At 41.7% G+C, this 13,746-nt stretch overlaps 1 protein-coding gene, 2 long non-coding RNA genes and 1 pseudogene across 3 annotated transcripts; 1 reads left to right on the top strand and 3 right to left on the bottom strand.

The window, feature by feature from the left end:
• Nucleotides 1–6: 6 nt before the first annotated feature.
• LOC103514094 (ATP-dependent RNA helicase DHX8-like) lies at nt 7–11,433 on the bottom strand. The gene is made up of 10 exons (XM_008478961.2): nt 11,284–11,433; nt 10,386–10,460; nt 9,548–9,551; nt 8,888–9,012; nt 8,211–8,336; nt 7,512–7,633; nt 6,846–7,049; nt 6,031–6,210; nt 5,344–5,506; nt 7–135 (listed from the first exon to the last, which is right to left on the bottom strand). Exons 1-10 carry the CDS (start codon nt 11,416–11,418, stop codon nt 76–78), a joined length of 1,194 nt encoding a protein of 397 aa, XP_008477183.2. The 5' UTR covers nt 11,419–11,433; the 3' UTR covers nt 7–75.
• LOC113469450 lies at nt 1,525–1,642 on the top strand (annotated as a pseudogene).
• On the bottom strand, nt 3,195–3,859 carry LOC113469448. Its single transcript, XR_003392862.1, has 2 exons — nt 3,718–3,859; nt 3,195–3,550 (listed from the first exon to the last, which is right to left on the bottom strand). It is a non-coding gene; the product is annotated as an uncharacterized LOC113469448 (long non-coding RNA).
• A 512-nt stretch (nt 11,434–11,945) lies between the features above and the next one.
• Nucleotides 11,946–12,377, bottom strand: LOC113469445. Its single transcript, XR_003392860.1, has 2 exons — nt 12,250–12,377; nt 11,946–11,977 (listed from the first exon to the last, which is right to left on the bottom strand). It is a non-coding gene; the product is annotated as an uncharacterized LOC113469445 (long non-coding RNA).
• Nucleotides 12,378–13,746: the final 1,369 nt, after the last annotated feature.

Raw genomic sequence — 13,746 nt, 5'->3', positions numbered from 1 at the left:
GTGTTGACCATCTGGGGGAAAGAAAGAAAAAATCGCCAAATTTTCCGTCTCTCCCGGGCCTCGAACCTGTGGTCCTTAGTTCCGTCTCCTCCGCACTCTTGATATTCTCCAAGCGTTGGGTTCTTCGTATTTGTTGTACAGGGGTTCGAGTCTCTGGTTCTTCTTGAATTTGCTCAGCTTGGTGGGGTCTGAGAATTTGAAGAACGCAGGGGCAAACTCTACCAGCCACTTGGGATCAATGCTGGTCACTTCTCGCATGTACTCCTTGGTTGTTTGCACTAGCTCGTGATAGATAACCCTGTGGGAAGAGACAATTGGTAGATGGTTAACAAATAGAGCTAAGGAATGACCGACCTTTGTGGGGTAGCGGTCAAGTTGCTCGCTTGGTAAACAGGAGGGCGCGGGTTTGATTGTACCCAAGGAATGGAATTTTATGAATGCACCATTCCGGATGATTTACTAAAGTTAAGCAAAGTTGATATCCCAGCGAAAAGCGGGGCGTAAAAGCGAGATATGACTGAGTGTTGCATGAAACAAAAAACACTTTTGGGACTCAGGGGACCCTAAAACAGATATTTCCACCCATTTCCGGTTTTGGAAATTTCGACCGATTATAACATTTCCTCATTACAGCCATTACTTTGTATAGGTTCTCTATCTCTATACATATTGTTAGGAGAAAAATAAATAGCCTTTTCCCCAAGGAATTTAGGCAAAATTGTGAATGAATTACATACCATTCTGGTTGTCTATTGAAGAGTGCACTACTAGGATGAATATAGACGACTTGACTATCTACCAGCGTCCTGTAACCTTCCTGTGGATCCTTCTTGGCCGCATTCCTGAAGAATCCTGAACACACCGCTTTCTGTACTCTCACTGTGTTCTTGCCTGCTGACACCACGTCCAACTTGTGCCTGAGAAGTGGAGAAATGTTTGTGGTTAGTTAGAAAAGAAAAAAGATTAAAAGTATAATGTTATAAACTTATATGTAAAAAGTTCATTATCTTAGATATGTAGATAAATATAGGAGTATTAATTTTGTAATTGTCTGGCTGGAGGACGTTAAACAGGGTGTAGACTAGCTTAGTCTGGCTGGGGGACTTTGAACAGGAAGTATACCAGCCTGAATTTCCCTTGCTAAAGAAATAGCCAAGGTTGAGTGCGAAGGTCATCCACTCGTAAAATTTGTAGCTAAAACCAAATGTCAGCCCAAAGCAATCAACCTAGTCAGGGCTGATTGAGAGGCGGACGAAAAACGCCGACCCCGTCTGTACACGGGTCACCCGTTCAGATATCAATCACGTACAACGTAACTTAACTCACCTGTCCATGATCCCCAGCAGTTGTTTCCTCACATCCTGGGCGCGTTTCAGAAGCCAAATCTCAGCTTTACCCAGACAGACAGGCCGTCCGGTTGGAAATCAAAGGCAAAATTCTCAAAGACTCCGACGACGTCAAATCATTAGGTACCTTAACTAATGTATAATGAAATTATTAAACTACATAGTTCGCTTTTTCCCGGCCAGCGGCGATAGCGCGTTGAATGCACCAGTTCCCCACGGATCGCTGAAGTTAAGCAACGTTGTGTGTGGTTAGTGCCTGGATGGTGACCATCTGGGTAATCCGCGTGCTGCTGGATTCCCGGCTCCACTCAGGCTGGGTGAGGTTAGATTGAGGATGTTGGTAGCTTGTCGCCGAATGGTGGGTAAAACCCCCGTCACGTGAAGACCTAAGTTGTTAAAAGAAAAGTTAAACCCCTATACCTACCTCGCCTTTTCCTGGCACCACTCAGGCTGGGCAGGGTACCTTATATTAACGTCACCCAGCTTGAGTGGGACCGGGAAAAGCCAGCAGTACGAGATTGCCCAGATAGTCACCCATCCGGATACCAACCACGTGAAACATTGCTTAACTTAAGTGATTCATTGGGAACTGGTCTATTCAACGTGCTATTACCCCTGACTTTGAAGTATAATATAAACGCAATATTTCTTATTAGCGCGGTCAAATTTTGACTTGGCAGGGCGGAGTGCTGCTGCGCTCCTTAATTTATTAATTTGTACGTAGGGTAGAACTGAAAAGTCCTCATTTGTCAGTAATTTCAATAAAGCAATGTATATCCTTCTACCTTTTATTTGGTAGGTACCTAGGCATAGGTTCCCCCCCCCTTCAGCAATAAGTAATAAGAAATTACCTATGTTGTTTACAAATGCGAAAATTGACAATTCTGCAATTTTTTCAAATACCTATCTATGTAAATGTAAAATACTAACAAATATGCAAATTACGTTGTCTTTTTCAGGACTGAAGAATGGGGACATGGTTTTCATCAAAGATCTCGGGCCACAGATTGGCTGGTCTACAGTGTTCATGGCTGAATATGCCGGGCCCCTGTTTGTGTATCTGATCTTCTATTATCGGCCCTGGATTTTCTATGGCTCTGAGGCCGCCAGTAAGCCGTACTCCTATGTTGCCCAGTAAGTAGCTTGGTTAAAGTCTGTTACACACGCTATGATTTTTACTTTCCATATCCTATATTTCTAGGAAAGTAATAGAATTGACTGTTTTTTTTCTTCTTCTTGAGGAGGAGGTTTGATATAGAACTGTAACTGCTAAGGTTTTATAGTCCGGAAATCGAAAAGAGCAGGAAGGTAGACCTGACAGGTACGGCTGAAAAGGTCCCTCTGTCAGGTCTACCTGATGAGCACACACACTATCAGGTAGACCTGATAGGCGGACCTGATCAGGTGTACCTGTTAGGTCTATGTGATGAGTGGCTCGCCTAAAGAATAATGAGATATTGGAAAAATCATACAAGTGCTGCAGTGAGTACAAGTGCTGCAGTGAGTACCAAAGTTGTGATATAATAATACAAAGAAACGGGATTTATTTATTCAATCTTACATAGACATTTTATTTACAAATCAATTTAAATACAGATATACATTTATAAACAATAGATACTGGTGTTAGTTATTTTCAATTTGCTCAGCTAAATGTAGCTATGTATTCCCAATAGATCTATGTGGTTCAGCAACGCAACGTTGCGCGTGGTTAGTAAATGTATTCCCAATAGATCTATGTGGTTCAGCAACGCAACTTTGCGCGTGGTTAGTAACCAGATGGGTGACCATCTGGGCAATCCATAACTCTGCTGGCTTTTTCCGGCCCCATTCAAGTTGGATGAGGTTGGCGTGAGGAGGCGGGTGGTTTGTTGCTGAATGTCATTGAAAACATTAGCAGTTTTACAGTGACGTTAAATCCTTTGAGAGAAGATTCGAACTATCACAGTGAGAGAAGATTCGAACTATCACAGTGAGAGAAGATTCGAACTGTCCACATCCATTTGAAGTAGTCAGAAGCTTTACAATGTCGAATGTGTCTAAGTATCTATCAGTTCCTGACAAACCACTGAAGTTAAACAACCCCCTTCGTACATGGTACCTCTAAGGGTGACCATCCTGAACGGATAAGGTTCATTCTCGGAACGGCTAGCTTTCTCCTATCCTGTCTCCCTTTTCTCTCTTCGATTTCGGTACGATAGGACCTTAACAGGTACAGTTCCCTCTATCAAACCTATTTAAAGAAAAGGTCCCAATTTAATATTCTCGTTTCATAATTTGCTTGACTCTGCCGTGTTGACCATCTGGGGAAAAGAAAGAAGAAATCGCCAAATTTTCCGTCTCTCCCGGGCTGATTTCGGTACGATAGGACCTTAACAGGTACAGTTCCCTCTATCAAACCTATTTAAAGAAAAGGTCCCAATTTAATATTCTCGTTTCAGAATTTGCTTGACTCTGCTGTGTTGACCATCTGGGGGAAAGAAAGAAAAAATCGCCAAATTTTCCGTCTCTCCCGGGCCAACAGAGTCTCCAGCACTCGCTTCGTGTAGTGAACTATGTAGCATAACGCCGCCAAACTGAAAACCAAGGATAAGCGTTAATAGGATAGCTCTAAATAAATAAAGCCCGTTTCTTTGTATTATTATATCACAACTTTGGTACTCACTGCAGCACTTTTATGATTTTTCCGATATCTCATTATTCCTTAGGCGACCCACTCACTATCACATAGACCTGACAGGTACACCTGATCAGGTCCGCCTCTCAGGTCTACCTGATAGTGTGTGTGTGCTCATCAGGTAGACCTGACAGACGGACCTTTTCAGCCGTACCTGTCAGGTCTACCTTCCTGCTCTTTTCGATTTCCGGACTATAAAACCGTAGCAGTTACAGTTCTATATCAAACCTCCTCCTTAAGAAGAAGAAAAAAAACCAGTCAATTCTATTACTTTCCTAGAAATATAGGATAAGTACACCTGATCAGGTCCGCCTCTCAGGTCTACCTGATAGTGTGTGTGCTCATCAGGTAGACCTGACAGACGGACCTTTTCAGCCGTAACTGTCAGGTCTACCTTCTTGCTCTTTTCGCTTTCCGGACTATAAAACCTTAGCAGTTACAGTTCTATATCAAACCTCCTCGTTAAGAAGAAGAAAAAAAAAAACAGTCAATTGTATTACTTTCCTAGAAATATAGGATAAGGAAAGTAAAAATCATAGCGTGTTGAATTAAAAGTCGTCAACGACTTTTATTCAAGCCAATGCTTGTATCCAAAAATAGCGTCATACGTGGACTATTGCGGGTTCAATTCCCGTCCGGGGCGGACTTAATCCTTACCTGAAGTTCAAATCAAGTCTCAAATGATTTGTGTTAAAGCAGCGCTTGCAATCAATTTCCATATTTCAAGCTACTCACAGAGCCGAAAAGAATTCCAAGCACAGAGCCGAAAAAACTTCGACCCCGCCGGGAATCAAACCCGGGACCTCCGGCGTGCTAGCCTAGTGTGATACCCACTCAGCCACGGAGGTTGCTTAGGGGTTTTCCCACCAACTTACCAGTCAAGAAGAGCAGCACATCACCCGGGGGTTCGCGTAAATGTATCTGCATGACCGTGATAAGTGAGGCGTCCAGATAATCAGTCTCGGGCTCCTTGGTATACAGAACCTCCACGGGGAACGTACGGCCTGGTATGGTGAAGATTGGGGCTTCGAAGAAATACGAGGAGAACTTGACTGCGTCTAGCGTGGCTGAGGTGACGATGAGTTTGATTTCGGGCCGCTTCTTGACCGCTTGCTTGAGAAGACCTGGGGGGAATGAGATTCGGTTAGTCCTTTGTCTTCAAATTTTAGGGACTTGGCCATTAGGTCTTTAGGAAAATATCTGCCTTGAGCGGGAAACGAATCCACAACCTAGCGCTTCCAAGGTGATCAGTTTCTGATTGTGAATTTAATGAGCCTCTTTAGCTGAAACATTGCAAGTTATTACTTTTGATGAAAAAATGTACAGGGGTTCGAGTCTCTGGTTCTTCTTGAATTTGCTCAGCTTGGTGGGGTCTGAGAATTTGAAGAACGCAGGGGCAAACTCTACCAACCACTTCGGGTCTATGCTAGTCACTTCTCGCATGTACTCTTTGGTTGTCTGCACTAACTCGTGATAGATAACCCTGTGGGAAGAGACAATCGGTAGATGGTTAACAAATAGAGCTAAGGATTGACCAACCTTTGTGGCGTAGCGGTCAAGTTGCTCGCTTGGTAAACAGGAGGGCGCGGGTTTGATTGTACCCGAGGAATGAAATTTTATGAATGCACCATTCCGGACGATTTACTAAAGTTAAGCAAAGTTGATATCCCAGCGAAAAGCGGGGCGTAAAAGAGAGATATGACTGAGTGTTGCATGAAACAAAAAACACTTTTGGACTCAGGGGACCCTAAAACAGATATTTCCACCCATTTTTCCGGTTTTGAAAATTTCGACCGATTATAATATTTCCTCATCTTTTGGACTCAGGGGACCCTAAAACAGATATTTCCACCCATTTTTCCGGTTTTGAAAATTTCGACCGATTATAATATTTCCTCATTACAGCCAATACTTTGTATAGGTTCTCTATACATATTGTTAGGAGAAAAATAAATAAATAGCCCATTCCCCAAAGAATTTAGGCAAAATTGTGAATGCTTTACATACCATTCTGGTTGTCTATTGAAGAGTGCACTACTAGGATGAATATAGACGACTTGACTATCTACCAGCGTCCTGTAACCTTCCTGTGGATCCTTCTTGGCCGCATTCCTGAAGAATCCTGAACACACCGCTTTCTGTACTCTCACTGTATTCTTGCCTGCTGACACCACGTCCAACTTGTGCCTGAGGAGTGTAGAGATATAGTTGTGATTAGTCAGAGCAGAAAGAAAAAAAGATAAAAACTGTAAAAAGTTATAAAACTTAAATGTAAAAAGTTCATTATTATCTTAGGTAGGTACTTAAATATAGGAGTATTAATTTTGTAATTGCCAGGCATAAATCTTTTGTTGTCGTTTTCCTACGCGCGTTCCAATATTTTCCTACAATATCACGGCTAGCTTTCACGGCAGAGGGCAATTTATCACGTGTGCAGCACTCATGAGTGTTTGCTGTGTCGACAGTCACCCATCCAGATATCAATCACGCACAAAGTAACTTAACTCACCTGTCCACTGTCCATGATTCCTAGCAGTTGTTTCCTCACATCCTGGGCCCGTTTCAATGTTCTAATCTGTACAAAGTTCTCGTAGCACCAAGCGTTACTGAACTTATTGTTACCAGTCACCTGTCCAAATATCAATCACACACACCGTAGCTTAACTCACCTGTCCATGATTCCTAGCAGTTGTTTCCTCACATCCTGGGCCCGTTTCAATGTTCTAATCTGTACAAAGTTCTCGTAGCACCAAGCGTTACTGAACTTATTGTTCCCAGTCACCTGTCCAAATATCAACCACACACACCGTAGCTTAACTCACCTGTCCATGATCCCCAGCAGTTGTTTCCTCACATCCTGGGCCCGTTTCAATGTTCTAATCTGTACAAAGTTCTCATAGCACCAAGCATTACTGAACTTATTGTTACGCCAAGAGTTATACACAGCTAGTAGAGTGATGTGATCGCCTTCCATTTGATTGAACTTGGCTTTCTTCTGGTCCGCCAGCGCTTGCTTGTCTTTCGGTCTGTAAATGACGAATGGGGGAAATTGATGGTATTTTGTCAGTTTGAAGAGCTTTGATAAAGGGAACAATGACGGAGGTCTTATCGACCCAAAATCGAAGAGAGAAGGAAGAAAGGATAGGAGAAAGCCAGCCATTCCGAGAACGAAACTCATCTCTGGGCGGAAATGGAACCCACGACCTAGCGCTTACAAGGTAGGCGCACTACCTTCCTAGCAAAATAGGCTGACATATCAGACATATGCAGGAGTAAAGGGACTTTTCAGTCTCATTTGGGCAGTATAAACAGGGTATATTCTATTCTACTTTGCAAGTTCTTATAGATATAGGTATATGTTTTTTATTTACTAATAACAATTCATTCGCAAGCACATTAAACATAGAGCTGAATCCTCCTCCTCGTCTTATATTACAAAGAAGTTTTTAAGTTGTAAACTTCTTAGTTCTTAAATTTACTTAACTTACCTATAGAATACATTCTGTACTGATAACATGGAAACTATGGTAAGTACTTCATCAGAACATTGGAGATGTACGGACATGATCAACATTTTCGACAAGTTGGGCTCCAGGGGAAACTCTGCCATCTGAAATTAAATTAAAAATAAGTTTTGATTGTGTTAAGTGTTAAGCATACTTCGATTCATAGAAGCTTAACCCAACTCTTTTTTTTTGTTTTTTTTTTTTTTTTTTTTTTTTTTTTTTTTTTTTTTTTTTTTTAAGAGGTTTGACAGAGGGAACTTTAACTGCTATGGTCTTATCGTCCCGAAATCGAGGAGAGAAGGAAGACAGGATAGGAGAAAGCCAGCCGTTCCGAGAACGAACATTATCCCATCAGGATAAAATCCGCCCCGGGCGGGAATCGAACCCGCGGCCTAGCGCTTACAAGGCAGACGCACTACCAACTACACCAATTTTAAACTTACAACTCTCTCCTCACAGTTCTGTCAGCTGGGTAACCTAAGCATTCATCTAGCTCTGAGAGACCTACGCCCCCCTGGTACCAACGTTAGACGTATCCCCGTCGCCACCAGCAACCCTTTCACTTCCCTCTTCGACTATGTCTCCTGTCCCAACTACACATACGAGTTTGGCTCTTGGCTTTCCTTTTCACTCCTGACGTCCTGTTTCCCGGCTCTGTTATTCGCCAGCGCGGGAATGTACCAGATGACCGTATGGGCGCTCGGCAAACACAAGAACTACAAGAAGGAGTTCCCCGACTACCCCAAGCAGCGAAAGGCCATTGTTCCGTTTGTCATCTAAACGCTGGGACGAAGAGTGTTGAAGAGTCTGAGGAAATGAATGTGTTGAAAACACGGGTGTTTTTTCGAATGGTAATTTGTTGTCGATTTGATTGCCCGGTTTTCAGCTGTTGGATAAATATTAAGGTTAATCAACATACGAAATAAGGTCATATCAGTGTTAAACGTGTTAATCAACAATGTTGCCTGCAGAGTAAACCAATAACATTGTTGTGGAGTGAACTTTAAAGTTAACCAACAGCTGATCTAAGAGCCTTATTTGTAGTTTGCAATTATAACTACAAATAGACTTACTTTACTAGCAGGGAACCTTCGTGCTTCGCCACGAAAAATTGATCATACGAGTAGCTCGAGATCAGTTAAGATTTTGGCAAAAATCCTCTCTTACTGCACATCTAGAACACATTAGGAATATTCCTACCAAATTTCAGCTTTCTAGGTGTTGGGATTCTGGAGATAGAACGATCAGTGTCTGATTGTCATTTGTAAAACAAAGTTATGAAATAAATAGGTAAACAAATTTTCCTGTCGACGAAGACTAAAATAAAAAGTCCAATGACACTAAAGTCAACTAATTACCTGTGAAATAGGTGTGACTACCAGGGAATCCATACCAGTCTTGGAGTTGTACACCTTCTGTTTGACAAACCCGGGATCTTTGTAGTTTGGTACAGGAGAGATGACTGTAGACTTTATTTGGCAAACTAGCAATGAGAACTTCCAAGACTCGATTTCCGAACAAAAAGCAATTGAAATTAATCAAGCTAACAATAACATTTTGCTGATTTAATTCACTTAACTTAGCTGTAAGATCTCTAAAATTCTTATTTAAATAAGTTAAATACAGTTTGAAGCAAGTTTAAAATAGGACTTTATTCGGTAGGTATGTAAGTAGGTAGTTGATGTAAATATTTTGACTTCTATAAATCTATGGACACTGTAGTTTTCTGTGCACCTTTTATTTTAATCTAGAGAAGGTACTTCTTGGTATAGATTCGATATTTTAAAAGTATTTTGTATTTTCTTCCTTTAGAATCTTAGATATCTTGATTTTCTCTTTTTAAGATGAGTGTTTCATCGCCGTTTTTATTTCGTAGCAAAAAACAACTGTTTTATTTATTTATTTATTTTTCTCTTTTTTCCTAAACATTCCTCTTGCAATTTAATTGCTGGCAACAATGGAACACGCTGGTTAGCTTACCTTGAAGCAAGGTAGCATTCCATGGAGGTATGACTTACGTTGCTGAAAATAAAAGACTCCATAGAAAAAGCTACTTTAATTACTTTTTTGTTTCTATTTTATTAGATGTCTGGTTGTTGAACTTTTTTTTTAATTTAAGACTGGTAAGATCGTATGCTTAGAAAGTTTTCTTGTAAAATAACTAAATGTACCAATCTTAAATAGACATTTTATTTACAAATCAATTTAAATACAGATATACATTTATAAACAATAGATACTGGTGTTAGTTATTTTCAAAATGCTCAGCTAAATGTAGCTATGTATTCCCAATAGATCTATGTGGTTCAGCAACGCAACTTTGCGCGTGGTTAGTATCCAGATGGGTGACCATCTGGGCAATCCATAACTCTGCTGGCTTTTTCCGGCCCCATTCAAGTTGGATGAGGTTGGCGTGAGGAGGCGGGTAGTTTGCTGTTGAATGCCATTGAAAACATTAGCAGTTTTACAGTAACGTTAAATCCCTTGAGAGAAGATTCGAACTGTCACAGTGCCACATACATTTGAAGATGTCAGAAACTTTACAACGTCGATTGTGCCTAAGTATCCACCAGTTCCTGACGAACCACTGAACTTAAACAACCCCCTTCGTACATGGCACCTTCAGGATAAGGTTCGTTTTCAGAACCGCTGGCTTCTTCCTATCCTGTCTTCCTTCCCTCTTTGATTTCGGGACGATAAGACCTTAACAGGTACAGTCCCCTCTATCAAACCTCTTAAAAAAAGTCCCAATTTAATATTATCGTTTCAGAATTTGCTTGACTCTGCCGTGTTGACCATCTGGGGAAAAGAAAGAAAAAAAATCGCCAAATTTTCCGTCTCTCCCGGGCCTCGAACCTGTCTAACGTTGGTACCAGGGGGGCGTAGGTCTCTCAGAGCTAGATGAATGCTTAGGTTACCCAGCTGACAGAACTGTGAGGAGAGAGTTGTAAGTTTAAAATTGGTGTAGTTGGTAGTGCGTCTGCCTTGTAAGCGCTAGGCCGCGGGTTCGATTCCCGCCTGGGGCGGATTTTATCCTGATGGGATAATGTTCGTTCTCGGAACGGCTGGCTTTCTCCTATCCTGTCTTCCTCCTCTCTTTGATTTCGGGAAGATAAGACCATAGCAGTTACAGTTCCCTCTGTCAAACCTCTTGAAAAAATAATAATAAAATTGGTGTTGAGTTCACGGCTTTTTAAACGCCCTCCCCTTAAGAAGACCTCATATTCCTAACTGATACGTCTCAACCAAATCAGCTAGCCTAGTTAGCTTGGAAGGTAGAGCGTCTGCCTTTTAAGCGCTAGGTCGTGGGTTCGATTCCCGCCGGGGGCGGATTTTATCCTTACACGTACTCAGACACGGTTCATTCTTGGAATGGCTGGGTTTCTCCTATCCTGTCTTCCTTCTCTCTTCGATTTCGGGATGATAAGACCTTAGCAGTTACAGTTCCCTCTGTCAAACCTCTTTAAAACATATTCCTAACTGATACGTCTCAACCAAATCAGCTAGCCTAGTTAGCTTGGAAGGTAGAGCGTCTGCCTTTTAAGCGCTAGGTCGTGGTTTCGATTCCCGCCCGGGGCGGATTTTATCCTTACACATACTCAGACACGGTTCATTCTCGGAATGGCTGGGTTTCTCCTATCCTGTCTTTCTTCTCTCTTCGATTTCGGGATGATAAGACCTTAACAGTTACAGTTCCCTCTGTCAAACCTCTTAAAAAAAATTGAGAACGGGCTGTATTGGTTGGTTTACTTACGGCAAAAGCGGCAAGGCCCACGAACACCTGCACAAAGTTGGGCGGCGAGAAGAGAGGATGATTGACATGGTAGGCCACATACGCTGTAAAGCCCCAATAGTAGCCACAGTTCTTGAACAGATTCATGATGGGCATGGTGGCGTGGGAGAAACGATGCTTATCAATATCAGGTAGACCTGACAGGTACAGTACAGTTGAAAATGTTTGCCTGTCAGGTCTACCTGATAGTGAGTGGCTGGCCCTAGAGGTGTAAAAAATTATTTATTTACATGGGATGTAAAAATAAATTTATACAAAACTGGAAAAGAAGCTATTATAATAAGGTAGGTTTTGTTCTCAGTTGTGTGAGGTAGCGTGGGAGAAACGATGAACGAACAGAGTCTCCAGCACTCGCTTCGTGTAGTGAACTATGTAGCATAACGCCGCCAAACTGAAAATCAAGGATAAGCGTTAATAGGATAGCTCTAAATAAATAAAGCCCGTTTCTTTGTATTATTACATCACAACTTTGGTACTCACTGCAGCACTTGTATGATTTTTCCAATATCTCATTATTCCTTAGGCGAGCCACTCACTATCACATAGACCTAACAGGTACACCTGATCCAGTTGAATGAAACAACCAAACTGAACTATGTTGGCTACTTTGCCCGAGTAGATCTTGCCCACACACGGTTCTTGCTCTTCTTGGGGACTGAAACAAGGAATAAACAATTGATTAAACGATCTTATTGTTCCTACAAACCTACTCTAATCAATCATTCATGATTCAAGGCAAAATTAATGCAAAAGAAGTCAAGGACGAAGAGGGCTCCCTGAGGATGTATTTATAGTGGGAAAACATACAACGAATTGTTTAGAAAAGATTTTTTTTTTTTTTTTTTTTTAGGTAGGTAGGTAGGTATTTGTTTGAATTTAGTATTAAGGTAAGTTTAGAAGCAAGAAAAAAAATCAATTGAAACTTACTCATTATCTTCAGGAGGAGACATGCTTCCACGACGTTGAATTGGTTTTCTCTCCTCACTCGGACTTCTCCTCCTCTTCCTCGATCTCTCCTTCTCATTACTAGGCGACCTTCTCCTTCTCTGTCTAGTATAAATTTTTGTCGATGGTGGGATTCGAACCCGGGGCCTTCTGCATGGCAAGCAAGCGCGTTACCACTAGGCTAACCGTGCCCTCGAGCTATCGATACAAATTCCCCCCACTCTTTCTCACAGACTCGATGATGCTGGTGTTGTTGTTGTTGTTATTGTTGTGTTTCTCTCAGCTGTTTTCCTCTTGTAAATGCCCGCCAGTAGGGGGTCCCATACTTCCGCGGCTCCGCGTCTACCGCGCGGCTGTTCTACTACCTAACCTCTTCTGGGCTTTCAAGATAGCAACGAGTGTCCATGATAAAGTAAGTCTAATTAATGTATTGACCGTTGCAATGAACTCTCAAGAATACGTAAGCCCCATACCATACTATGTCCTTCATCAGATGGGCGATAAAAGACACAATAATTCCCATTTAGGTGCTGGGTCAACACGAGAATACCAGAAAGTAACCCGTTGAAATATTTGCAATTGAAAAACGAGTATAAATTTTTGTCGATTAAAAAAAAAAAAAAAAAGATGAGTGTTTCCAACCTTTTTATTTCGTAGCAATGAAACAACTGCTACATTGGACGCATTGTACCCATCCCGTAAAATGTCCCTCATCAGATGGGCAACAAGAGACACAATACTTCCCATTTCGGTGCTGGGTCAACACGAGAACACCAGAAAGTAACCCATTGAAACATTTCCAATCAATAAAAGAGTACAAATTTTTTGTCGATGGTGGGATTCGAACCCGGGGCCTTCTGCATGGCAAGCAAGCGCGTTACCACTAGGCTAACCGTGCCCTCGGGCTATCGATACAAACTCCCCCCCTACTCTTTCTCACAGACTTACTATTTTCTGGTAGAGGATCAATCCAGTTCTTATTAAGCCCCTGGCTGGGAATCGAGTCTATTTCTTGCTCTCTCGCTAACATTTTCTGCTCTCTCCTCTCCTTGGCTAGAGCACTCTGCATCATGGCAGCCTGCGCTAGAGACCCGTCAGGATTTTTCACAATACGGACCTGAAATTTTGGAAGAAGTATTTTAGAGTGAATTGAATAAAAGGTGGATTTCTATGTAAACATTTGTGAAACATCCAAATCTGAGGTCAAAACTCCGAAAAAGTAACTGTAAAAGGTCGAAAGTTCTCTAGTTCCTCATTTTTTCTGGTCTTTAACTTTGAAACCTCACCTAAGTAAGAATAGTAAGATCAACTGGTCTATTTCAGAAACTTGGCTATTAGGTCTTTAGGAATAAATCTTACGTAAAAAAGGTGAAAAGCTGGATTTTCCTTACTTACCGAAAAGTACGTCAGTGTGGATGGTTCTTTCATGAGCCTCATCCAACATAATAACAGAATAATTGTTCAGATCCAAATCCACCA

This window comes from Diaphorina citri, unplaced genomic scaffold (assembly GCF_000475195.1).
Source record: "Diaphorina citri unplaced genomic scaffold, Diaci psyllid genome assembly version 1.1 scaffold1080, whole genome shotgun sequence".
Lineage (NCBI taxonomy): Eukaryota > Metazoa > Arthropoda > Insecta > Hemiptera > Psyllidae > Diaphorina > Diaphorina citri.
This window is presented reverse-complemented; position numbering and strand designations above follow the sequence as displayed.

Coding starts and splice junctions, on each gene's coding strand:
- LOC103514094 (XM_008478961.2), bottom strand. CDS start 11,418: ATGCCCATCATGAATCTGTTCAAGAACTGTGGCTACTATTGGGGCTTT. Junction 8,337..8,887: donor TAGTCACACCTATTTCACAG/GTAATTAGTTGA, acceptor TCATTTCCTCAG/ACTCTTCAACACTCTTCGTC. Junction 136..5,343: donor AGAGACTCGAACCCCTGTAC/ATTTTTTCATCA, acceptor GAACCCCTGTAC/AACAAATACGAAGAACCCAA.